We start from the raw sequence: 25,868 nt of genomic DNA, 5'->3' as shown, positions 1-25,868 counted from the left end.
TACATCTGAAAAGGGCTAATATAAACATTCTTTCTGAACAGTTTGGTCAGGGATGGCTTATGTATATGCATATCATTTAATGGGGCAGTCATCAAGGGGTAAATGTGCATCCACAGCAACCAAGTAAGGGAAAAGGGAAACCATAGGCAAGTGAATGGCTAAAGGGTGTGTGTGACCTGAGTGATGTAAAGTTCACATTCCAAGCCAGGGAATGGCAGACTTTGGTGGCATTGTAGGAACTGCCATATACCAAGTCAGACCATTGGTCTATCTAGCTCAATATTGTCTACACTGACTGGCAGAAACTCTTCAGAGATTTCAGGCACGAATCATCCCCAGCCCTTTTTGGAGATGTTGGGCATCCTGCATGCAGAGTGTGCACTCTTATCACCAAGCTGTGGTCTTTCCCACGAGGTAATGAAGTGAACAATTTGGGAGAAAACGCTCAGTAATCTCCCCTCAAATCTAGCCTGCCTCTTTACCAGCCCCCTGCATTTTTTTAAAATCTTGCCATTGATTTGCAGGCTGGGGCCTGTCTTTGTTGCTTGTGAATGTCTCTGACACGGAAACTGCTGTAGGAATAAATAATAATAATTCATATAGTACTGTTAACCTTGCTCACTTTTTTTAGAGCTGTATATCGTATCAAAGCCCCCCTCAAAGTCTGATTAATGGGTTTGCCGCACTCTTTGCTGCTCATATTGTCACTTCTCCAGAGACAGTAATGATTAGGTTCTTTCTGACTATCGGTCGAATAAAGTATATTGTATTCTATTAATGATTAGGTTAGTTGAGCATGTCCTCCCCACAGTGAAGCCCAGGTTCTATTTACATGGCTCCCTGCCTCAGCTACGTTAGGATTCTTCGCAGCCTGTGGGCTGAGAACGTGTACCAACACCGTGAATAAGGGGTGTGTTTGTGCATGTGAGCAAAAGAGAGGCAGAGAGGCCCTTTCATTTCTCATTTCTAAGCAGCAGTCAAAGAGTTCTATTCCAGCTATGCCTTGGCACTGAACTTTAACCTTCCCTGTTCTCCAGCATCACTCTGCAACTTCTTTCACTTGCCTCTATGTTGCCGAAATATACAAATGTCAAAACAGCTTTCTGTGTGGGTGTAGCAATGCTTTCCTTGATTCTCTGTTGCGAACGTCAAGGCTAAAGATCAAAAGCAACAATGTTTGCAAGAAATATCAGATATTTCTTCTCCTCTGCTCCCCCCCACGGACCTGCAATCTCCCTCAGCGATTCTGGCAAAACATCTCCCTGGGGAGTTTCAAGTTTCTCTCACTAACCAACCCCTCTCACTCTTTTTTCTGCCTGTGATCTCTGTAGTCATTTCCAAATCACTGCAGGTTTCATTCAACAGTTCATACATTTCACCATAACCTACTGACAGAAGTTTTAACATCTTTCCCTTTTCTCCCCCCCCCCCCAGACACATCAAGTCCACCTTTGAGATCATTGAAATTTTCACCACCTGACAGTCCTTTTTATAAGGTCCAGGAATACAGCAGGAGGAGGTGATAGAATCCTGAAGGGGTAAAACTGCACTGTGCTATGTCAGACTGCAGGGGTGTGCGCACCATTTTTTAATTAGCAACCATATAAATATTCCCTGCAAAACAACAACACTAGCACATCAGGGAAAGGGGCTCTATTCCGGCCTGCTCCCTGTCGTGCCTAAATGCAGAACCTTACATTTGTCCCTACTGAAATTCATTTTGTTAGTTTGAGCCCAATTCTCCAATCTATTAAGGTCATTTTGAATTCTGATTCTGTCTTCTGCAGCATTAGCTATCCCTCCCAGTTTGGTGACACCTGCAAATTGGATGAGCACCCCCTCAATTCCTTCATCCACGTCATTTATAAATATGTTGAATGATAATAGGCCTAGGAGAGAACCTCGTGGCACCCGACTTGACACTTTTCCCCAGGATGACGAGGAACCATGAATGAGTACTCTTTGGGTTTGGCCAGGCAACCAGCTACAAATCCACCTAACAGTGGCCTCATTCAACTCATATTTTACCAGCTTCCTTGCAAGAATATCATAGTGTATCAAAATACACTATGTCCACAGCATTCCCCTGATCCATCAACTTTGTAACACCATAAAAAAAAGAAAAGAGATGGAAAGAGATGCCCACCACCACTGCAAGGTACATGGGGGAAGCCATCTTTTACTTTGTACAATTCCCCAGGAAAGGAAAGTGTATTATGATGTACAGTGGCTTCTGGGGAGTATTTTTAAACACATAGGAAAAGAAAACTGTGCAGTCACAGGGGAGGTATTAGCTGCTGCAGGCAGCTATAAAATCTTAAGAATGAAAAAGACAGCCCTTGGACCACCTTGTAAGCACTTTAGTTTTTTGCAGAACTGGGTGGATTATCCTAAAAGGTCTGCCCACAAACAGGCAAGATCATGCCAGTTCTATGAACATGTGAAACCAGCATGGGGTGGACATTGTTTGATCCAACCATCCCATCCCCATATCACTTAGAGGGAGGATTGTTATTTCTTACTGATGATGGACAATTTACAAGCTTGCAGTGATACTTCTTTTAAAAAAACAACACCAAACCATCCATACCCCTTAGCATGAAAATCTAAAAGAGAAAACAAAAGGAGAGCAGAAAGAATCATAGAGGAAATCACTGGTAGCAGAGGTCAGAGCAGAGTACATACATTATGGCTGGTCCTCACACAGTTTGATTGACCTAATTCATATACCACCTTTATGCCAAATCACTTTACAAGTTTAACATGTAGCTTGCCCTGATCACATCATTTAAAGTATTCTGCAGCTGGTTGTATAGTTCTGTATAGATTATGCATCCAGGTATTGGAACTCCCTCCTTGGGGACATACAATTGCCAATGCTGGCCTTTAGAATCTAGTGAGAGGTGTATTTATTCACCCAGGCCTTTGGGAATCAAGTGCCCTGGGACCCAGTAGTTGCACAGGTAGAACTAGAGTACCATGATGCCATGCTTTCCATTTTAAATAGAGTTTTGAATTTAATTTAAGCTGATGGTCTAATTATGCTGCACATGGCTCTGGGCTCTCAGTTGGGTGAAAGAGTGACTTAAAAATCAAATAAATCAAATAACTTTATTGCCTTGTGCTTATTTCCCCCCCAGCTAGCTTGTGGTAGAGATAATGAAGGGGGTGGGGTGAGTGGGAACATGTGGAACTGCTGATTAGTTCTAGATGACCCTCGGGGTTCCTTCCAACTCTACAATTCTATGAAAAATAAAGGAACCAATGAGTTCTAGTGCAGATCGTTAGTAATCTGTGCTGTCAACATAAAAACATGGGAAGTGCACTGCTGGGTCAAGTCAATGGCTCATCTAATCTAGCATTCTGTTCTTACAGTGGGCAACCAGTTGCCTATGGGAAGTCCAAAAGCAAGACCTGAGCACAACAGCACTCTACTTTCTAGAAGGGCAACCTATCTCTGGTCCTTGACACAAATGTACATCCACAACCAACTCATGTATATAATACTAGTTGGCTGCATTGCCCATTTAGACACAGGTTTCCTTAGATAAAGTCTGTTACTTTGTGAGGGGTGTGTGTGCGAGAGAGAGATCTGCAGATAGATATAGATTAGATAGATATAGATACCGGTATAGATATATGATAAATAGATGATAGATAGATAGATATGCTTAAATATTGGATAGGTAGCTAAACACCAAGACCACACAACAACACAATCCCTACTTCCCTAAAAAAATAACAGAGTAAAGTCAAATGATGCATTTGGAGTCAATTACTAAGCGTGGGTGGTGCTGTGGTCTAAACCACAGAGCCTAGGGCTTGCCGATCAGAAGGTCGGCGGTTCGAATCCCCGCGGCGGGGTGAGCTCCCATTGCTTGGTCCCTGCTCCTGCCAACCTAGCAGTTCAAAAGCATGTCAAAGTGCAAGTAGATAAATAGAAACCGCTCCGGCGGGAAGGTAAACGGCATTTCCATGCGCTGCTCTGGTTCACCAGAAGCGGCTTAGTCATGCTGGCCACATGACCTGGAAAAACTGTCTGCGGACAAACACTGGCTGCCACGGCCAGTAAAGTGAGATGAGCGCCGCAACCCCAGAGTCGTCCACAACTTAACTGTCAAGGGTCCCTTTACCTTTACCTTTACTAAGCACGCAATGCAACCTAAAACTATAGATGCAAGAAGGCAGGGCCTGCTCTCAAGGGCCATACAGGCTTCTCTGAATGAAGCTGGATTCATACTGCTTCTGACACCTTGATGGCAGGTACTTTACGCACTTCAGCAACTCTGTTACGTACAGTGGATACAAACTTTAGCAAGAGTATGCCATTTTTTAAAAAAGGAAGGCAAAAAAGCACTCTCAAAAGTTAGGACGCAATGAAATCTGAATACCAAACCATTAAAGGGGGGGGGAGTAATCCAGTATGTCAGTCTGTCAGTCACTCATCCAACAGGAGAAACTTCTGCAAGGGTGGTTTTTGCAAGTACTACTGCCAAAAGTGCTTGAAACCTGCTGAGTGTAAAAGAATTCATGTTTATTGGGAACAGTCTGAGAAAAGTGGGAAGGGCAGGAATAATAATGTTCTCCACTCACCCAGTTCTGACTGGCCATTAAGCTCATTTTTAATGTGCTGGCATTTGTCAAATGGACAGCTGCCCACTAGTAACAAGACGCAAGAGTTTCCACCCTCTTTTCTCCATCCCACCCACAATGCTATTAATCAAAAGAAACAAACTGGATTGGTTTCTTAAAAGTGAAAGGTGCACCCTAATATTAAGGAGGGGTTGGATTTAATGTTTACGTTTTACTTTACAAAAATGTAGATGTACCGGTATATTGCTTTTAACTGTATCAGTAGAAAATAAAAGGGGAGACAAAAGAAAGCAAATGTGGGTCTAAGTGAAAGCTGCATTCCAAGAAAAGAAGAAGCCAGAATGAACAGGGTCAGGAATATTTGGAACAAGTGTGGGCCCTTCTGAAATCATGGGTTGAGTTGTGGGGAGATGAGTTTCAGGAGGAAAAGAAGGGGAGCAAAGAAGAAAAGAGAATCATTTGTTCTCCTTCTTCCACAGTTCCCAAATACCTCCCCCAGCAGGCCTGTCTAGCTCTCCCACTATCCCTGAGAGGAATTGTCTTGGTCAGCATTGGTTAATATTGGTTATACTGGCCAATGCTCCTTTCCCAACACAGTACTTTCAGGGGTGAAGGGAGGACTTACCCTCCCTGTTTTCCTGGGGTGGTTGATGAATAGAGGGACTAGCAGATTCTCATGTAAGGCCCAACAAGGTTTTCCCAACAGCTTACAAGAAAAACAACAACTCACCACCTTGTTTAGGACAGCAAGGTAAACCAACCCAAACCCACTCTCACCAAAAACTTTGCAATGTTTCTCAAATGTGTTTTTCAGGCAGATTCTTTTCAATCCCATGCTACGCCACTCAATTTATGGGGAAATGCTGGGTTTGGGAATAGGAGCATTGGAGAGGGTATCTCAGAACCCTCCTTATGGGATCCAGTGGAGGGAGTATCTGCCTTCAGTCGTCTTCTTTAGGGTCTGGGAGGGGAGATCTCTTGGTGGCCAGTCTTCAAAGGGGGCTCCCCTCAATATGCAGTTCAACCCCTAGTTTCAGGCTCTCCTCCCATGGTCTCCCAATTCCCTGAATGCTGCAGGGCGTTTTAAGCCTGCTTCTTCTCTCCACCTGGCACTGGATCTCATGAAAACCAGCTGTATCTGCCTGCTGGGTGCTGGCATCTGAGAGAGCCCTGTGCTGCCTGGTGCTTCTGGGCAGTCTTTTGCCAGTGTTCCAGTTTTGCTGTCAGGTCCAGCTACAGCCACATTGGATCCCAGAAGGTCTGGTTGTGGCAGTCATAAAGTCACAGGCAGCATGATGCTATTTGGAGAGGGGCAAGCCCCAGCCCAGTGGCTCACTGCAGCCACCTTCACTGTTGTCAGCCCTGTTATCAGGGCAACCTAGCTAGCACTTCCCTGCTGCTCTAAATAGTTACTGGCCCTGCACTGTGGTTGGATACTTTTGACCTGTGAAAAGCCATCGAAAAAAGGAGGCTCTTTTTGCAGTTACCAAATGTTTTCAAGAAGCCTCCCTCTTACAGCTCAGCCATCGTAATAATTTAATTAAGTAATTAGTAAAATACCAAACCAAGTGCATATTGCACTCGGTAATTAAGTATTAAATTATGTGGATGTTACTTATCGAACGTACCTTTTCAGTTCTGCAACCATTAATTAAAAGCTGAATGTAAAATCTTGAGTAATAAGAGAAAACCAGGACGGGGGAGAGGAAACAGTTTTTCTGTGAAAACTTGATTTCAAGTGGTAAAAGCCACTGGCAGAAAATACAGTGCCATCGGGGGTGGGGGGCTCATGCAGCTTTGTGGATCGATTCTAAGTTCTCCTACTGAAGGAGTAAATGCAACAGGGCTAATAGGACTAATTCAAATAAGAAAATGGATTTACAACAATATTACTTTGGGTGTTCTTATTAAAAGGTTTGGGAAGATTTGCCCAGGGGGCTTGCTTAGAAAGTCATGCTAACTTTGTAACCGCAGGGGTCAATACTTATGTCACATGCAGAAATAAGTCATGTAATGGTATTCAATGGTATACCACCCAAAAGATGGAATCTATCATTGGAAGAGGGGAGGGAGGCATCATTGGCAATGAGCAGACTTAATGAAGTGCAGGGGGTTGCAGTAGGGTGATTGACGAAAATTATCTTCTTCCTCTGCTCCACTCATAGGGTTAGGTTCCATCAGTGGATGGACACCATTCGATACCACAAACACAGCCCAAATGGTTGTGACTGTGTATTCTGGCATCCTTACACAAATAATAGGGAGAGTATCTATTCCCAACATACACTCAGGAAAGAAAAATGCAAGTCCATGTTTCAAAATACACATGTCTTTGTACATGCATGTGGTTCTGCATGTATGAAAACATAACATGAGGATGAGCCTTAAGCATCAGAATTGGTAGGAAGTTGCCCATGGTCCAAAAGAGTTGAAATTTTCAATATCCTCTACAGTGAATTAAGTGACTCCAAGTCATGACCTTTTCTTGCCCTGTTCTCCTCCTGTTCTTAGGTTCACATATACAAGACAATCTTGGATCCTTTTGCTGATAACAGAAACCTCCCCCCACATCCACTTTTTTTTGTGTACAACAAGTGTGAGAAAGGTAACTGCACAAGCATATGTCTGCCATGTTTTTTAAAGCCTGACATTAAGAGTATAGCAACAATTGTCAATTGCATGAAGTCATGCAGAGGGTAGGTCAGGTTCCCATCATTGCTGAAGCTTTACTGGGCTGGCAAGAGTTCACTCATCATTCTGTGTAGCCCAGACCTTAAAAGCCTTTATAGCACAAAGCACTCTCGTCATATTTGCTAATGCACTGAGTCCCTGATAACATGCCATGAACATCAAGCAATAATGGATTAAAGTTCACGCACGAGGCTGGCACACAACAAAAATAAAAAATGGACTTTTAGCAGCATTGTTAGTTCTGAACATAATCAAAATGGTTTCTATGTTTTAACGAAGAAGAATTTTGTTTTTGTTTCAGCTAAGAAGACATACCCAAAATACAGAACAGCATAATCTTATCAAGGTTGGCCTTAGCTACGAAGTCTAAAGAGGCTCTGCTCTGCAATCCTGAGTGGCTCTGCATCTCCTTTGCCCCATTCCCTGATTGGCCATATATTCTACCAGACGGATATCCCCAGCTCCATTTCCCCATTAGTAACATCACTACAACCCCCTACACTGCAACTGGTTTCTCACAGGCATAGAGACTAGTAACACTGTGTATTCAGCTTCTTGCTGCAGGATTACTCTCCCAATATTTTTGCTAAACATGTTCAAATCAAGCATCTACTGCCATTCAAAGCAACTTACTGAAAACAAAAATGAATGCATCAGTTAAACTTACTTAAAATAGAGAATATTACCAATGCAGCAAAGAAAGCAACAGTCACAGCTTGTTCTTTCCTTCTAGACACCAGAGACCTACACAAATAGCACCTTTTTCAGAAGGAAAACAGGAAGGAACATTGGTGGAACTGTCTGGAAGGCCATTAAAAGCCCCAGGACAATTGTCTCATTTGTCTGCCCAATGACTACAATTAACACTTTTCCCAAAGGAAAGACCATTCCAATATCAATAACCGAAGCAGTGCATTTTTAGAGGGAAATGATTTTCACCGACAACATTTTACCACTTTATAGGACTAGGGGAAGGTAAACAGTTTTCACTGTTGACTATGGCAGCAATTCTAATTCCCACATGGGAGTGGCAAGGCTGAGTGGAATGGCAGAGCCACCACTGCACCCGATTGGCTGAATTTAAAATAGGGCCTTGTGAAAGAGGTATCAAAATTCAATTCTTCTGCATTACAATGGTTTGGGGGGAATAATGATATGACAGATTTGAGCTCAGTGATACTGCTGAGAAGATAGCACAAAAATGAATACAACATGTTGTTTAAACCAGAGGTGGGAAACTTGGGAACCCCCCCCCCCAGATGTTGCTATGCTGCAACTCCCACAATTCCTAACCATTCCTCATGCTGTTTGGGGCTGCTGTGAGTTGGCAGTCAAACCACATATAGAGAACCACAGGTTCTCCAACCCTGGTTTGGGCTATTGGAACAAAAAACTTTCACATAAGACACAAACAACACAAAATACAAATATAGGAATAACAATGTCCAAAGGCTTAGCTTGCAATTTGTACTCATTGATACAATTCAGAAATGAAAGTAAAAAATGAACCACAAAGGAACAATAATACATTGAACATGGTGTCTGAAGTATATTTCTGGAAATGTTTGAGCACTGGGGCCATGTTGTTTTAGAATAAAAAGGGCTCTTGGGTCAGTTTATTGATCTTGCAAAGAAGAATTTAAAGGGTAAGGCACAGCGTCATCAGTACGTTGATGACACACAGCTCTGTTTCTCTGTGACATATGAAACAGGAGGTGTCTGACTCAGTAATGGACTGGGGGAATGCCAATAAACTGAAATCAAATTCTAGCAAGACAGAGGTCCAGTGTTGCAGAGTGGTTCGTTAAAAGAGGTAAAATGCAAGGAGAGGAGGAAGCCATTGGGGTAGGGGGTCATATTGGAGCAGAGGAATGGTTGATGTGAAAAGGGTTCAGGGCCCTCTCCTGCTGCTTCTGTACTCCGATGCTCCCCAATGGAAACAACCTTTTCTTCAGCCACATGAACCACTGGACTATAATGACATAGATTCATGTACTGCGTGTCTTCTGCATCTGAAGTTATAGGAAGGGAGCAAACTGCTGCGTTCTCATAGCTCTCAATGAAATTTCCAGCAGGCTTCTTCCAATATGCTGTAGATGGTGCTAGAAGATCACTAGTTTTCATTTTTGTCGGAAGGAACACATTTCTCAAAAATATATGCCAAATTCAACTTTACTGTAGAAATTTTACTTTAATATATACAGAAAATTTTCATTCTGCAGCCACTTACAGTTCAGTACCCAGACTTTAAGGGAGGGTTAGACAACCCTGTGTTCTGGACATTCAGTCATAGTAAGCATGGGCAATGATCAGGGTTTATGGGAGTTGTAGTACAGAACATCTGCATGGCACCAGTTTGTCTATCCCTGCTTTAAAACCATGGAAGAGGAGACCTCAAAATACCTTCTAAACATTCAACTTGCCACCTCCTACTGACAAGTTTACTTTTGTCCAGGGCTACACTTTTTGATCATATACAAGAGCCTTCTACAAATCCGCTCCACTTCCCAGAGGGGAGGAGTTGCAGTGGACTGCGTGGCCACCCACTCCCCTCCGGGGGTGGGGACGTTGTTCCGTGCTGCCCGGGGGATCCCGGCCACATCATCCATCGGCTGGCCAATTGGCTGGCAGGGGCCGTTGCCTGGACCAGTTTAAACAGAGGCGCAAGCTGAGAGGCTTCCTCTTGGCTCTCGTTCTTAATCTCCCACTCTCCCTCCCTATTTTCAGGTTTAATCTTTAATGGCATTGCTATGGACCTTGGTTGGTTGCCGTTTAGGGGCCTGGTAGGAATTTTTCCAGTTGGCAAAGTGGCTCAGCCATTTGATTTTCACCTACCTTGTAGCAATCGTCACAACTTTGTAAGGTTTTGCGTTTAGGCATTGGGTGACCTTCTGATGGGGGAGGGGAGGCCTGGCCATTGCTTGCCCCTCCATGCTTAAGTGTATTCCATTAAAGGAATCTGGGGGGGTGGATCTTGTCCAAAGCCCGGGGTGGGGCTAGGGCCATGCCACGACCCTTTCGGGAACCCAAGGGGGAGCTCGAGTTGGTTTGCATCAACAGGGCTCCCCCTACCGGTGTTTACCCTACCAGACTTCCTGCACAGTGGGCAGGAGTCAGATATAGCCTGGTCTACTCAATGCCTAAGCCAATATCACTCACATTCTGTAGCCAATAAAGTTGTGGCCTAAATTTGCCCAATATCATTAACCTTATATCCTGTGTCTTAGTGTTTTTATTCCTTCTTGAGGGGGTGGTTACGGGGTCTCAACACGCAAACACTGTGACTAGTCACAAACTTCCTTTAAGACTTCTTTCTACTCTTTGGTCTGTCCTCTCCCTCCACCCTGCTCTTTCACTGTTACTTATAAAACAAAGAATGACTGCTCTTTTTCTATGCACATGGGATTGATTCTAAACCATGCTGGGGGAGGCAAAAAGTCTCAGTGTGTCCTCTAGCATCATCACAGATAGTTTTCCATGATATCAAAGGTGGTACTTACAATGCAGGGTAATAATTATGCACTGTGATAATTATATATGGACCAGGTTACATTGCATGAAGAATCTAAATGGAAATCTATCACTCAATTATATTGCACACATTTTATGGACAACAATTGCTCTGCTTATAACAGGATACACAACTAAACACCCAAATCATCAAAGCAATGGGCACAATCTAGTCTAAGTTAAGCACTTCTATGTCACAGAGGGACATGGGTGGCACTGTGGTTTAAACCACTGAGCCTCTTGGACTTGCTGATCAGAAGGTTGGCAGTTCGAATCCCTGCGACGGGGTGAGCTCCCGTTGCTCGGTCCCAGCTCCTGCTAACCTACCGGTAGCAGTTCGAAAGCATGCCAAAAAGTGCAAGTAAATAAATAGGTACCGCTCTGGCGGGAAGGTAAACGGACTTTTCTGTGAGCTGCTCTGGTTTTGGTGTTCTGTTGTGCCAGAAGTGGCTTAGACATGCTGGCCACATGACCTGTAAAAACTGTCAGCCAGTAAAGCGAGATGAGCACCACAACTCCAGAGTCGTCTGCAACTGGACTTAAGTGTCAGGGGTCCTTTACCTTTACCTTTACAACTGAAATTAGGGGGACTTAACTTGTGACAGATCATGAACAATGTGTAATAAAGGTAAAGGAAAGGTAAAGGACCCTTGGACAATTAAGTCCAGTCAAAGGCAACTATGGGGTGCAGTGCTCATCTAGCTTTTCAGGCCAAGGAAACCGGGATTCATCCACAGACAGCTTTATGGGTCATATGGCCAGCATAACTAAACCACTACTGGTGCACGGAGGACTGTAATGACTGCCAGAGAGCACATAAATGCCATTTACCTTCCTGCTGCAGCTGTACCTGCTTATCTACTTGCACTGGTATGCTTTTGAACTGCTAGGTTGGCAGAAGCTGGGACAGAGCAATGGGAGCTCACCCTGTCGCATGGATTTGAATTGCTGACTTTCTGGTCGGCAAGTCCAAGAGGCTGATCATATATATTATGTAGATAAAAGCTACTCTTACAAAGGTTTGTTTCTCTAGGAAATGTGGAATAAAAAACAAGGCTGATGATATATATATATATATATATATATGCATGACCTCACAGTCTAAAATACGAAGGGGATTTTTATTTCACAGAATGTTTCTATGTTACATATACTCATTCCATTTGTCTGCTCACTAACATCAACACATCCAGAATCTATTGACTGCTAGCCAAAGCAGAATGGCAAGAATTTCCCCTGAAGCCTAACAGACCTTCTGCTTTACCAACTAACTTAACAATTATTACATAAAATAAAATAAAAAAACCCAAACCTATCTGAGTTAAAATATAGTGAAAGCTTTCTCTGTTATTTCATTCTGGTGATGAGGTGGCAAACTGCTCAACTGAAACCCCAGCTGGATATCTGTGTTTTCCCATTTCCATTCTCCAAACAAATATGAGGATTTTGCTTCTACAGAAAAAAATGTTTGCAACTGGCAAAAATCGTGTGTGAGGGGATACTAAGCCATGCATTTATTGTCATAGTCCTAACCTGGAAGGACAGTACAAAATGACACAGTTGGCATCTTCGGTGAGACAGAAAAAGATTTAGGGGGAAAAGACTCTTTCTGAATTAGCTACCTTAATTGCTCTATTTATTATATGCATCAATATAGCACTACTGTGCTTGATATAATTTGCAAATCTGACATGTCTTCCAATTTCTTAGCTTAGAAATATTCTTTGCAGGCAGCCTTTGTTATCAAGAAAGCCTCTCTCTGTCTCTCTCTCCTTCTCTCTCTGATGGATAAACAAAATATCTTTAGTTTGACTGCTGCGCATTATTTCCGCCATTGCAGGCTGGCTGCCACTGTCAAACACTATGTCTGTCAAAACAGGCATGGCTGCACGTACCTTATAATGTGATTCTGTCTCCTCTTCCTGAGTAGAACTGGAGGGAGATGGTGTAGCAGATTTGCTTCCAGGGGGTGATGGGGAACCATGGGTAACACCGCTCCTCAAACCCATCTGAGAAATCAGCTGTGACTGGCTGAGGGCACTCATGTGACCGGTATACATCCCTGCTCGATTGATCAGGGAAGCTTGATGGTTGGACTCATAGGAAGTGGCTTCTGAGTGGACCATCTCCTGGATCTGAGTTAGGAGAATATTACTTTTTAATTAAAATTGTATTATATTTATTGTCTTATAAAAATTATATTATGACGCAGGCTGGGCATGGTTGTTACTGGGAAGTTAATCAATCTGTTCCAAAAACTAATCTGTTCCATGCTGGGTAAAAGTTACTCCTAGTTTAAAGCACTGAGGTCTTTCTTCAATTTGCTGTTCTCAGAACTGTTTCATTACACAGAACAATGCAATGGATTACACATCTTTGTTTTCATTTTATTTTCAATTTGGAGAATGTTTGGCAACATTTGGTTGCCAAATAAAAAGGTATACTATGTGGTTAATATTAATATGAAACTTATGGTATCTTAACAGGCTGGCAGTCCATGGGATTCAAATGCCATGCAACCCACAGGAAGCACTACAATGAGAGGTTGCCTGCAGCGCTCCTCTGACAGTTGTCAGCAATGCTCACAGTGGTTGAACTGGGACATGTCAGGTTTTGGGGGCAACACAAAGCCAAATTGTGTCAGCACAGTTCAGCAGGTTTGCCAATTGTGTCTTTACTGTTTCCTTTTCAAAATGGCCATACCATTTTTTTGGAAATCAAACATGGGTATTGTTTTTATGTTAAAAAGCCAAAGTCAAAACATGTGCTAATATAAACAGCAACAATGCAGGACTCTCTTCTTGATCCAAAGGACCACAGAATATTTTGTAGTAACAGAATGTTAAGCTTGATGTAGTAGAACAGTGAAGTCTGTTTTCTCAGTTGTGAGTGGATGTTTTTTTTTTAAAAAAAAAGTTAAATAGTAATTTTAAACTTGATGAACTGGGGGCATGCTTTGAAAACAGAAAGTGAGAGGAGTCTGGAAAAAAGTTCCAAAATCATGGGTTAGAAAAGGGAAACATCAAATTCAATTTAAAGAATGACAATGAATGCCCTATACAATAATTTTCAGTATATATGTATTGTTAAAAAAAATTTTTATTGAAGACCAAATTCAGTGATAATAATGTCAATACTAATATTAATTTTAAAAAAATCCATTCACTTAATTCAGCTGAGCACATGATTTTATTTCGTTAAAATGAACAATCCTTGAAAATTGCATTGAAGAATTATAAACAACAACATCCCTACTCAAATTTGGAATTTCTGACCCATCCAGAGAATACTGTGTGCCTATGCAACCTATGCAAATACAACCTGCAACATTTAATATTTAAAAATGGGACCATTTTTGTAAAATGGAAACCTGCAGCCAAAGACCACAAAGGGCACTAGCACTTAAATAGCCTGAGGATAAGCCAGGCATCCCCAAACTTCGGCCCTCCAGATGTTTTGGACTACAATTCCCATGTTCCCTGACCACTGGTCCTGTTAGCTTGGGATCATGGGAGTTGTAGGCCAAAACATCTGGAGGGCTGCAGTTTGGGGGTGCCTGGGCTAAGCTGTATGAAGTGAACCGGATGGTGGGTTTTTTTTTTTGTAATATTCTCACTGGTAACCGTGTTTCGTTTGTATCAGACAGGAGAAAAAAAATAAGTTGGTTATCTGCCGTATGGTTGTCTCTAGCTGGCTTGCTTGGGAATGAGACTGTTCTATATCCAAAGTACTCAATATTTGCTCATTCTGACTTTTCTTGTAATCCATTTGACACACCTGGTACTGTCTGCTGTTATAGACTACGTACCAGATTGATGATAAAGTTCCCACCTTTGCTTTTCACAGCAAACTCTCTTGCCCCATTTACAGTCCTTAGTCATATCCCCTCTAGTCACCTCCTAATTTCCCAGGGGTGCCAACTTGAATAAAATACAGGGAGGCAGATAAGCCCTTCCCTGCAAAATCCATCACATGACACGGTGCACGCACACTATTTGAATGGCAATGCACATCAACTTTGGGGGTGCCCAAAGTCCTCAAATATTGAATGGGAGGAAGACTCTTCGACCCCATGGAGTGGCTCCTATGTACCGTAGTTGCCATCTTCCCCTCAATCCATCATTATCTCTCCTTTCCACCACATAAGGAGCCTACCATTTCCCCCAGTTCCTCCCTATTGCATTCAATCCTCGTTCTAAGAAAAAAACACCCAACCTTCAATCCATCCTGTCTCTCCAGTGACTATCCTTTCTTTTTGTGTGTCCCCAGATTCCAGGGGGTGGGGTGGGGGTGAGGGAGAAGAGAAGTTCTATTATGTGATCAGAAGTCATTCTGCTCAGGCAATGGCTGTGTTGGATACAAGCTATGCTGCTTAAGACACCATAGTTCTAATTCCACACCATGGTCCTCAAATGTGTGTGAGTGGGTAAGAAGGATCAAGTACAGGATATTTCTACCAATGGCTAAAATGGAACCTCTGTATTCAATGTCAATTCACCTCTGATGGCCAACGAATACAATAAAATGGCAAATATTACCACCACATTTCTCTTTTCCTTGGGACTATCTGGCCAACCACTCTCAGGGACAGAATACTAGGCAACTAGGACTTTTGGTCTGGCTCAGATGACAATTCTTTTAATTACACAGAATTGAAAGTGTGTTGTGGAGCTTCTCTGCCTCCTGAATAACAAATGACGATCATATTCTGAGCAGTGACAGATTTTGAAGGAGCCAGCGGAAGGAGCAAGAGCCTACCCAATGTCTTCTCAAACACTAACAATGGGGATCACTATTTAGTCTGGTCCCTACTCTATAATAATGTTAGTATAAATCTCAATTCAGCTGTTTTCGGCTGCTTAGCCTCCTCCTTTTATTCATTGGGCAATTTTAAAGGAATTAACAGATGGAAATGAGCAACAGACATCTTCTTCCCAAGGATGAACGGGAAACCCTACAATAGACCTAAGCCAGACAGAGAAGAAGAGTGGCATCAGATTTTGGGATACCCCAGGAATAAAGTATGGTCCCCCAAAATTCCAGAAAAACCCAGTTGTCCTAATTTTGGCTTTCTTTGGCGGAGACAAAACCCCAGAACAACAGAGATCTGTCACTCCCATTCTACCTATAAAAGTAATATCAAAGAATTCATTGGTTTGGTATGCTAATAGAGAGGCAATGGCATTGGGACAGCACAGTTTCTTTACTCATTTCAGAGATGGAATTAAGCCAGATACTTAGGTACAATCAGATTCTCACACAGCAGAAAACAGCAGGAGGGAAATCAAACACTGTCTTAAACATTTTCCAGACTTTTTTGTGCTTTTTATATTAATCTGATTAATGTTAACATGAGTTTAAAGACCCAGGGCTTTATTTATTAACAATTTTCATTTCCGATAAGCCCGCTGAGGTGCAATCTCTCATTAGCAGGGGACTCCTGCCAACTCCATTAGCAGCTCATAAAGTAAGAGATGTAGGGAAGAGCTGAGAGGGCTCAGTAGGCTTCAACAGAAATAAATCCAAATGCAGAAGCAGATTTACTGCTACAGGTCGGGAATCAAGAGCTTTTCTACAACACTAGACAGCAGGTTGGGCTTAGATATTTAAAAGGCACTGAAGGGGGGAGCTTAAGGAGAATGGGGAACAGGCGTGATTTTTACAAGAGCAGTTCCCGTCTGTTCTGTTTAATAAACATGAGGATTCAGTTTACATTTTTAAAAATTGTTGCATTTATATTCCATTTCTACCTGGCTCCAAAGGAGCTGACGCAGCATTTCAGCCTCCTCCAGATTGAAATGACATTCACACTTGCTTCGCAGGGCTGGTTCACACATATCTGCTCATCACTTGGGGATTATTTCAATGATAGGATGGGAAACCCACCACAGATAGAACTTTTCTTACCAACTCACATCACACAATGCATTTCAACTGAGATAAGCTGTCAGCTGATAATCATGTGGAGAGAACTCAAGTGTGTACATACATGAGTCTACAGTATATTATTATATCAACTTATTAGCAATGAGTCTATCCTAATGTCTAGAGAAAATGGCAAATTGCTCAAGAGTTACTTTGGATATTTACTGTTTAATAAAGGTTCTTAATGCTGAAGATGATTGGCCAGCTGCTAAGGAAAATAATGTATTTTCATTATTTTACATTTAAATTAAGGAAAGTTCATAAAATATGTATTTTATATTTGTAGAAAGATATAATGTAGATTGTTGGGTTTTAAACAAATCTAAAATATCATTCCCATCTGCAGCTACATTAGTCTCTTGGGCAAATACTATATTAAGATATTTTAAAAAATTCTTATTATGGAGCCAGTAGACCACAACGGCTCCATTTATCCATTAAATATGTAATCATACATTTTTCCCCTTTAAAGTGCATATTATTTATGCAGCAGAGCAGAACCAGTCCATGAGTGTAATTATGGATATGAGACCTGTGCAGAATTTTTTTTATGAAAATTTGCAGAAATGAATATGTGTTCCATCTAGCAACCATTAATAGCAATGGGAAGATTCCAGCTGAACACACTCAGTTTGGGATTGGGGCCCCACTGCGCTTTATGCCTCATGGTGGGTAGACATTGTTACCGACCCACTCCCCAAATCACCTCTGGAGGGTTTGGGGAAACCCCAGATGTAGGAGAGGTGCCAAAGGAGAAGAGGAGGAAATTGTTTCCATTGTGCAAGCATATATCCTTGCAGTAATGGAGTATGAGGCTCAGTGCTGCTTTGAGCACAAGCCATAGCTACACTAAATCATTTCCAGTTGGTCAAACCTACCAGTGTGTGTGTGTGTGTGTGTGTGTGTGTGTGTGTGTGTGTGTGTGTGTGAAATGTTGTGAGGGAGGTGGGAAAGCAGTTGCACCTGGAGATGACTGCAGATTAGAAAGAGCGAGAGAAGAGAAAAACAATGAATAATATTAACATGGCACCATGAATATCAGGGTACTTTCTAGCATAGCATAAGCAAAACAGCCAGATTTGGGCCCTAAGAGTTTACAAGTTAAATTTTAACCATGTTAAATAATGTCTCTTGGGGAGTTAATTAGGGAAAAGTCAATGGTGGGGAAGGAAGCAATGGAGCGGGTTATTAATGAACCAAGTATGAGTGGTTTGTGTTAAATATGTTTAGGCTTAATTTGGCTTCAGCTAAAGAAGTGGACATTTTGAAACTAGACAGATTTCCTGGTGCACCTACCTCACAAACATGGAGGGGGGGGGAAGTGTTCTCAGATGTCACGTTGCAATGAATACTTGTGCAGCACGAGCACCATTAAACCCATATGTTAAGAAAGGAGAGCTGCCTAGTCAAGTATACCAGGAAGTCATATTCTAGAAAATACCCGAAGGTGTTGAGGGATTTCCTATGGGAGGTCTGCAATCATGCTTCCTGACTGTGGTGAATATGTGAAAAATCTGCTGAGCATTTTACCATGGATTAAGAGGAATTCTGACTCACTGTGATATCACCAAAGTAGTCCAGGATGATTTATTCCCTTTCCCTTGCAAGAAGGTAACTAACCAACAGAAAAAGTGGTGCCGTTCTGCTAAGGCAGCCATTAATGTATCTCCTCAGTACAGCACATGCCCTACCCCTCCATTATTATTAGCTACTACTGCATTTCTCTGAAGAAAACATTCTGGCCTGTCAAGCTTGATCAAGCATTTTATATTTCTGCTTCTCTGGTGGACCAAAAGCTATTCTCACCTCAAATCAGCAGTTCACAGGAACAACTTCCTCAATGGTAACAAATCAGAAAAGATATTCTGAGATACCTAATCTATATCTGTCACTCCTCCTAAGATTCTCCTCAGACTTTGCTAGAAATTGCTACCAGACGAGGGGAAAAAAAAATCCTAGAAGGTTGTTTTCCTAGTAAGTTTCCCAGCAAGTATTTGTCTCTGTTTCAGGTTGAATTTAAATGCACTACCCACTACCAGAGCTAAAATATTTAAACTTATTCACTTTACAGAGGACAGGGAAGCCATATATACCGTGTTTCTCCTAAAATAAGACACGTCTTATATTTATTTTTCCTCCAAAAAAACACACCACGGCTTATTTTTGGGGGATGTCTTATTTTTTCGAGCGGGAGCTGGCAACAGCATGCTGCGCCGAGCCCTGACCCGTTGAGAGCCGGCAGCAGCGCACCGCACGGGACCCGCTGAGAGCCGGGGAGCAGGAGACAGCCGCAGAGGCGGCTGTGAGAGAAGCGGCGGCGGAGGAACCGGCAAGAGGCGGTTGCACGGGAGCCGCTTCGGGGAGCGCAGCGGGAAGAGCCTGGTGAGAGGCAGCTGCGGCTGCAGGTGAAGCCCGGGATCTGCGTGGGTGAATGGGGACAAGTGCCCTGAGCACTGCGGCGGTGGCGAAGAGGCGCCCGATCAGCTGAGAAGCGGGCTGATCGGGCGCCTCTTCGCTACCACCGCAGCGCTCAGGGCGCTTGTCCCCAGTCGCCCACGCAGATCCCGGGCTTCACCTGCAGCCGCAGCTGCCTCTCACCAGGCTCTTCGCGCTGCGCTCCCCGAAGCGGCTCCCACCCCCGCAAAACACAGTGAGGCGGCCGCGGGGGAAGTGCCGAGAGCGCCCAGGAGCGCAGCTGCAGCGACGGTAATCCCTGGGGCTGCGGAGGTGGCTGTGGGCATGCGCCAAGCCCCAAAGCACAGCGGCGGCGCTGGAGACGGCCACTGCGAGTGGCATGAAAAGAAGAAGATCGCCAGCAAGCGCGCTGTTGCCTCTTGCCAGCTCTTCCGAAGGCGCTTAAATGCCTTCCTTTCCTTGCCAGACCTGCTCCCCCTGGCTTATTTTCGGGGGATGTCTTATATTTATTCTACTAATGAAAAGCCTGACATGGCTTATTTTTGAGGACCGTCTTATTTTAGGAGAAACACGGTATATATATATATATATATATATATATATATATATATATATATACACACACACACACACACACACACACACACACACACCACCCACTCCTCCCAATTTGTAACTGTTCCTAATAAACTTTCATGGTGTATGGAAAATGCTTTGGAGAGGCGACAAATTTCTGGTGGAATTTGAGATGTCTTGTTCAGAGTAATAGCTATCTCACACAGGTGCCCAGCTGCTATTGTGAAATCAGTAAGCATTTAATTGAAACAAATGAGTATAATAATAGTACATTATCCCTGCAGGCTCATAGCCATAACCGTTTTAATTATTGAGTTAAGAGTCAAACTAATTTATCCTTTAAAGTAACAGCCACCTTTTTGGCTCAACCGATCATCCTGTTATGAACACGAGGGGAACAGTAGGGGAGGATTTAGAGAGGGAGCAATTTATTTCTGCGGGGGTGCGTTTATCACACAGTAGAGGCTTCCTACAGCTATAGCTCTCAATCACTGGTTCCTATACAGGCGCAGCTAGTTCACATTACTATATTGTAATATGGTACTGTACTCTCTATGGAAAGCCTGCATTCTGCACGGTGCTGAGAACCTTGCCAATCAGAATGCATGGTGAAGTTATTGCAGCATAGCTTCCCCCTTTCATCTTTGCATTATGAACATTTCTTCTGAACGTCCCTAATTTTGAGATTTGAGATACTCCATCTCCTAGAACATGTAGGTTTTTCCACAATGTGGTAACTTACGACATTAAAACATTCACCATAAAGCCTGATTCTCACTTCTAAAGAAAGCAAGGCTACTTTAAATTAGGAAATTGCCTAATCTTAAAAATATTCATTATTAGGGCACTGCACACTTTGTTTGGAAGTCAAAGAACACCCCCACGCCCACGTCCCCCACTTTGTCCGGTTACTTTTATTGCTTTCCCTCTCTGCTGCCACCCCATATTTGACACAGATCTGTTACTACTTTTCGGAGGATATTTGTACAGCAATCTGAATCCCGTGTTTTGACGGGCTATGATCTAGTGTTACTGCACACTATTATTACTGGGGAAAGAGTCATCCAAACACAATTAACACTTCATTATGAAGATGAATCTCCACAGCCTCTGCGTTAAGAAAAGCTGCTGGAAACAACGGTAAAATGGTGTTTAACAAATGGGGAACGCCTCGTTAACATACCAGGCTTCATCCATGTTTTAGAGGCGTAAATGAAACAAATGGCTTGGAGTTTGTTTTCAGTGCAGATATCTGTAAATGTACATACGGGGTGAGGTGATCTTTGATGTATCCCAGTTCCAGGCTGTATGGGGCTTTATATACTCAAGATTATCTGTATTCACATGCTAACATCAATACACACCAATTTTTTGACACACAGCTGTAACATGCAATTTTTTCCATTACTGCTTAGTCACCCTATCTCACCAGAGGAGAGTGTGCTTTGTTACCTATCACTTATTACCACCGAGATCAGGGCGTGAGTTCTTTGTTTAATTGAATTATTAAGTACTGTAATTGTGATATTTTTATATTGATGTTTTATTCTTGTTTCAGATTGTCTTATATGGGCAAGTTGAATAGTCATGTGGTGTTGGTGTTTTTTTGTCATGCTTCAATATGAATAGCTTTGAGTGTAATGCTGCTGGAAAAGTGGTGCACTATAATAATAATAATAATAATAATAATAATAATAATAATAATAATAATATATTTATACCCTGCCCACTCTGGGCGGCTTCCAACCGAATATTAAAACAGTACAGCATTAAACATTAAAAACTTCCCTAAACAGGGCTGCTTTCAGTTGTCTTCTAAAGGTAAAATAGTTACTTATTGCCTTGACATCTGCTGGGAGAGTGTTCCACAGGGTGGGTGCCACTACTGAGAAGGCCCTCTGTCTGGTTCCCTGTAACCTCACTTCTCGCAATGAGGGAAACGCCAGAAGGCCCTCGGTGCTAGATCTCAGTGTCCGGGCTGAATGGTGGGGGTGGAGACGCTCCTTCAGGTATACAGGACCGAGGCCGTTTAGGGCTTTAAAGGTCAGTATCAACACTTTGAATTGTGCTCGGAAACGTACTGGGAGCCAGTGTAGATCTCTCAGGACCGGTGTTATGTGGTCCCGGTGGCCACTCCCAGTCACTAGTCTAGCTGCCGCATTCTGAATTAATTGCACTAATGAAGTGATAGTGACTTTGCTTCAGGTTTTGCCTCTTATGGGATAACCTCTCTTTTGTTCCTTTAGGTCCTGTGCAGCCTATGGCATAGTGAAGCAGTGGTACTCACCTGACCTCACAAAAGGGCGTGGCTGCTGCTTACCGGGAAGCAGAGGGGCAAGGCAACAGGGAGGTCAATGCAGTCCAGATGTGCCAGTGGAGCCAATCTGGTGCTCCTGCTGGTGCAGTTAAACTACACTGGCTTCCCTGCTGCCTTACCCCTCCCAGTAAGTGACAGCGACTCATCTGTCCAGAGGTCAGGTGAGCGGCAATGCTCCACCCCACTGGCATACCGTTCAACATTTTTCTGATGAAAACAGGGATGTCTTATTCCATAATGGTGATGGTGTTGTTGTTGTTGTTGTTGATGATGATGATGATGATGATACCCCACCCAACTGACTGGGTTGCCTCAGCCACTCTGGGCAGCTTCCAACATAAATAAAAACACAATGAAACATGAAACATTAAAAAACGTCCCTATATAGGGCTGCCTTCAGATGGCTCAGGGGTTGGATAACTCTATATCCTCCAACATTTCTCCAGTGAAAATAGGGACGTCCTAAGGAAAAGTGGGACATTCTGGGATCAAGCCAGAAACCGAAACAGCTTCTGTCAATCGGGGACTGTCCCTGGAAAATAGAGATACTTGGAGGGTCTACACTGGCTGTTACTGCGTGCAGCAGAACATAACTGCAACAAAACTCATAAGGCACAATCTTAATGTTGAAACAGTTACACAATAGATTATTGCTGCCAGAAGAGATCTTGCTGAGAAGTGTCTGTGACAAGGAAGCTTGCCCATGGCCTGCCAATGTTTGTATCCACTCTGCGAAAAGATTTTTCTGCTGTTCCTTCCTTCTCTGTGCCACAAAGCAATAGTGACAAAGTTCATTGATGTGTATCCAGAGCTCAGATACATTTTCCCACATGAGCTTTTGTGTTTTATTGAGCTTTTTTGCAGAGTCCCATCCACCTTGTTTTATGCCTCTTCTGGCCTTTGCTAGACATTTTAGATACCGAGTTGCTATAAAGTGAAAGGCCCCCAAGTAATGACAGGCCTCTACAGTTTATTGCAGGGAGCATAAAATATAGTGATTTTAAAACAGGATAGGAAAAACAAGAACACAATCTAGAAAAATCACTCTCTAGGGAGGAGCGCGGTGAATTAATTTTGAAAGCATTGTCCCTCACTGCAAAATTTGATCCGGCATTTAAAATTATTTTTTTAAAAAATAAAATAAAAACATCCACACCAAGCAGCCACACCAATCCTAAATATGAAAACACCATTTTACAAGTGTATCAGTAATAAATGTAAATTAATGTAATATTTATTTCTGACACCCCTCCTCCAAATATATCTTTTAAAAGGTATGTTAAGATCCATGAAGCACATATACTGAGATAAAATCCTAGGTAACGCCCTGAGATTTTAAGAGAGCAGACAAATGTACAATTGACAATTAATTTGTCCAAGTCTGAGTGTTTTTCGGCATTGCATCTTCCTAGGATCCTTAACTGCTTTAGTGCTAAAACAGATGTGGCTATTATGTGCCTGGGATGAGACAATGCAAGTTCTTCCACTCATCTGAATTGAAGATGGGAGCATCTGGGGGGCCATGTGGTGCTCAAATTACATTTCATGGATTCCATTCTGCCTTCTTATTTTAGGTTTAAAATGGCACACCAGAATTGTATAAAAACCACCATATATGTAGAAACCTTTATTATTGAAGAGACAGAGAAAGCTCTCTGGTATGAAAAAATCCATAGAAGGGTCTTGATCAGACACTACTCTGCCATTTGGATTCTTTATAAAAGAATAAATGTAAACTTGTGCTGCTTGTGCTGTTTAGGGAAGTTTTTAATGTTTGATGTTTTTTCATGTTCATAATATTCTGTTGGGAGCCGCCCCGAGTGGCTAGGGAAACCCAGCCAGATGGTTGGGGTATAAATAATAAATTATATTATTATTGTTTTACATCGTAACACTGCTAAATGCATATATACCAGCTACTGCCATTGTGGCAGAAAGTTGGGCCAGTCTGATTGTGGTTTTGTTTTACAGTCCACCATGCTATTACATGCACACATGTGGGCTGTGGGCTATTACATTTTAACATTCACACTGCAATATATCAAGGGAGTTTTGTTCAGAAATGTTAAAAGCGATATCGGGTTCCCTGGCCCTTCCAATTAACATGTCACACAGTAACATTGGTCATTTAGAGTCTGGTCTTCCAAGTGCATTGCGCTATGGGCATAAGTCTTCCTTATTTATGCCCTTCCATTGCTGACTCTGAAAAGTTACCTCCAGGCAATTGGATCAATGCTTCCTATATTGCTATGTTCTGCTGGCAATTTTATTACCCTTATAGCACCATGTGGTGAGACTTACGTTGTAGTCCTGTCTGGTTGTGGGACAGAATGTTTATGTGGAGGAACATTTGGATGTGCATCTCATGGAAAGTAATACAGCATTGATCTACGACACGATGTAGATTTCAGCCATCGGAATCACATTACTTCCAATGGATTCTGCTTCAACTATCAATATGTATGACTGGTTAAAGGCAAGGGAATGTAGGCGCCTTTGCTCTGGCAACACAGGCACATTCATTCTCTCGTTCTTCTTCCCATTACCTTGTGGTTCCTTTTGAAAAGGGGGGGGGGGAATCACTGGATATGAAATGAATATTAGCAACCCTTCACCCCTGTTCTGCCTTAGCACAAAGGGAAGCATTGATTGATTGATTGATTGATTCATGCCATGTCTACTTTGGTAACCAGCAGGTCTTCAAACACATCATGAATATGCTGGTCCTACATGAAAAGGTCATCAATCATGTAGATGCAGCACCTATGATTTTACATTTAAATTATTCATTGCATGATCATTGACCATTTCGGTCTGCCAAGAACTAAATACCAGGCAGCATGATATTTGACCACATTGTCTTGATTTCCTAAAAAAAATGTTGATTAGCTAGAACACATCTTCACCTTCACTTTCCACTACTTCTCTGGCCTGACTGATAACATGGCAGGGGCAACAATGTTGTACCTCTGAAATGCACTGGGATTGTTTGGGATATTCTCATGAAAAAATTAACAAAATAATCCCTGATTAATCGAGGTGAAGATTGCTCCACCTGGGTCTCAGTCTCTTGTGTGCCAAATATACAATTCCATCAAGAAAACCACTTAAGCATTTAAGATACAACTATCTACAATTTGCACTCCCTTGAAAGTCAAATATTTCAGCAAAACAAGGGAAAATAAAATACTTTTAATGCTCTATACCGTATCAATAAGTTTTAACCAGACATTCTAGCTGATTAGGATTCACTAAGAACATGGCCAAGCAAAATAAAATTTATTCCTCTGGGGCACTAGAGTAACTTTTTATCTCTTCTCTCTTTGCACTTTACATTTTACAGCCAGCTGCCTATTTTCATATACCAGATGAATCTCAAAGAAAACAGCGCATATTTCAATTAAGCTTTTTGAAAAGCTGCCTCTCTTTGTCTCTGTGTCTGTGTCACCAAAATATTCCAGAAGGAACACTATGTTCAATGCAGCATTTGCATTTTTATCCAATCAGATCTTAAGGACATGTGCCAAGTCAATGTTTATATTACAGAACAAATCAAACATCAGCAAGATCTGATTAACCTAACGACCTGGAATTAAACAATACCACCTGGAAGGGGTGCTCCTTTATTCGCTGGAAACCAAGAGGCTCTTTTAGAATCTGAATGCCAAGGACAGATGTTCTCATGCACATCCGAAGATGTATACACTCTGAAATATTCCTCAATTTCCCCACTATCTAATGAGCTGCACTGTATATTCTAATTAAGACTGAAGTTCTAAAAGGAACATTTTATTTATTTGGGGTACAAAGGGGGTTCTTTTGAGTGAAGGGAGGTCTCCAA

General features: G+C 42.4%; 1 protein-coding gene across 7 annotated transcripts in view; it reads right to left on the bottom strand.

Moving 5' to 3' along the window:
* TOX2 (TOX high mobility group box family member 2) overlaps nt 1–25,868 on the bottom strand; it is a 220,867-nt gene that overhangs the window by 36,622 nt on the left and 158,377 nt on the right. For 5 of the 7 annotated variants that reach the window (XM_035123036.2, XM_035123039.2, XM_035123035.2 and 2 more), the window contains one exon: nt 12,690–12,929. The exons of the other annotated variants lie outside the window; for them this stretch is intronic. In XM_035123036.2, coding sequence (XP_034978927.1) covers nt 12,690–12,929 — 240 coding nt within the window. The remainder of the gene's footprint in view (nt 1–12,689; nt 12,930–25,868) is intronic. 7 annotated transcript variants of the gene reach the window in all.

Source organism: Zootoca vivipara, chromosome 7 (assembly GCF_963506605.1).
Source record: "Zootoca vivipara chromosome 7, rZooViv1.1, whole genome shotgun sequence".
Lineage (NCBI taxonomy): Eukaryota > Metazoa > Chordata > Lepidosauria > Squamata > Lacertidae > Zootoca > Zootoca vivipara.
This window is presented reverse-complemented; position numbering and strand designations above follow the sequence as displayed.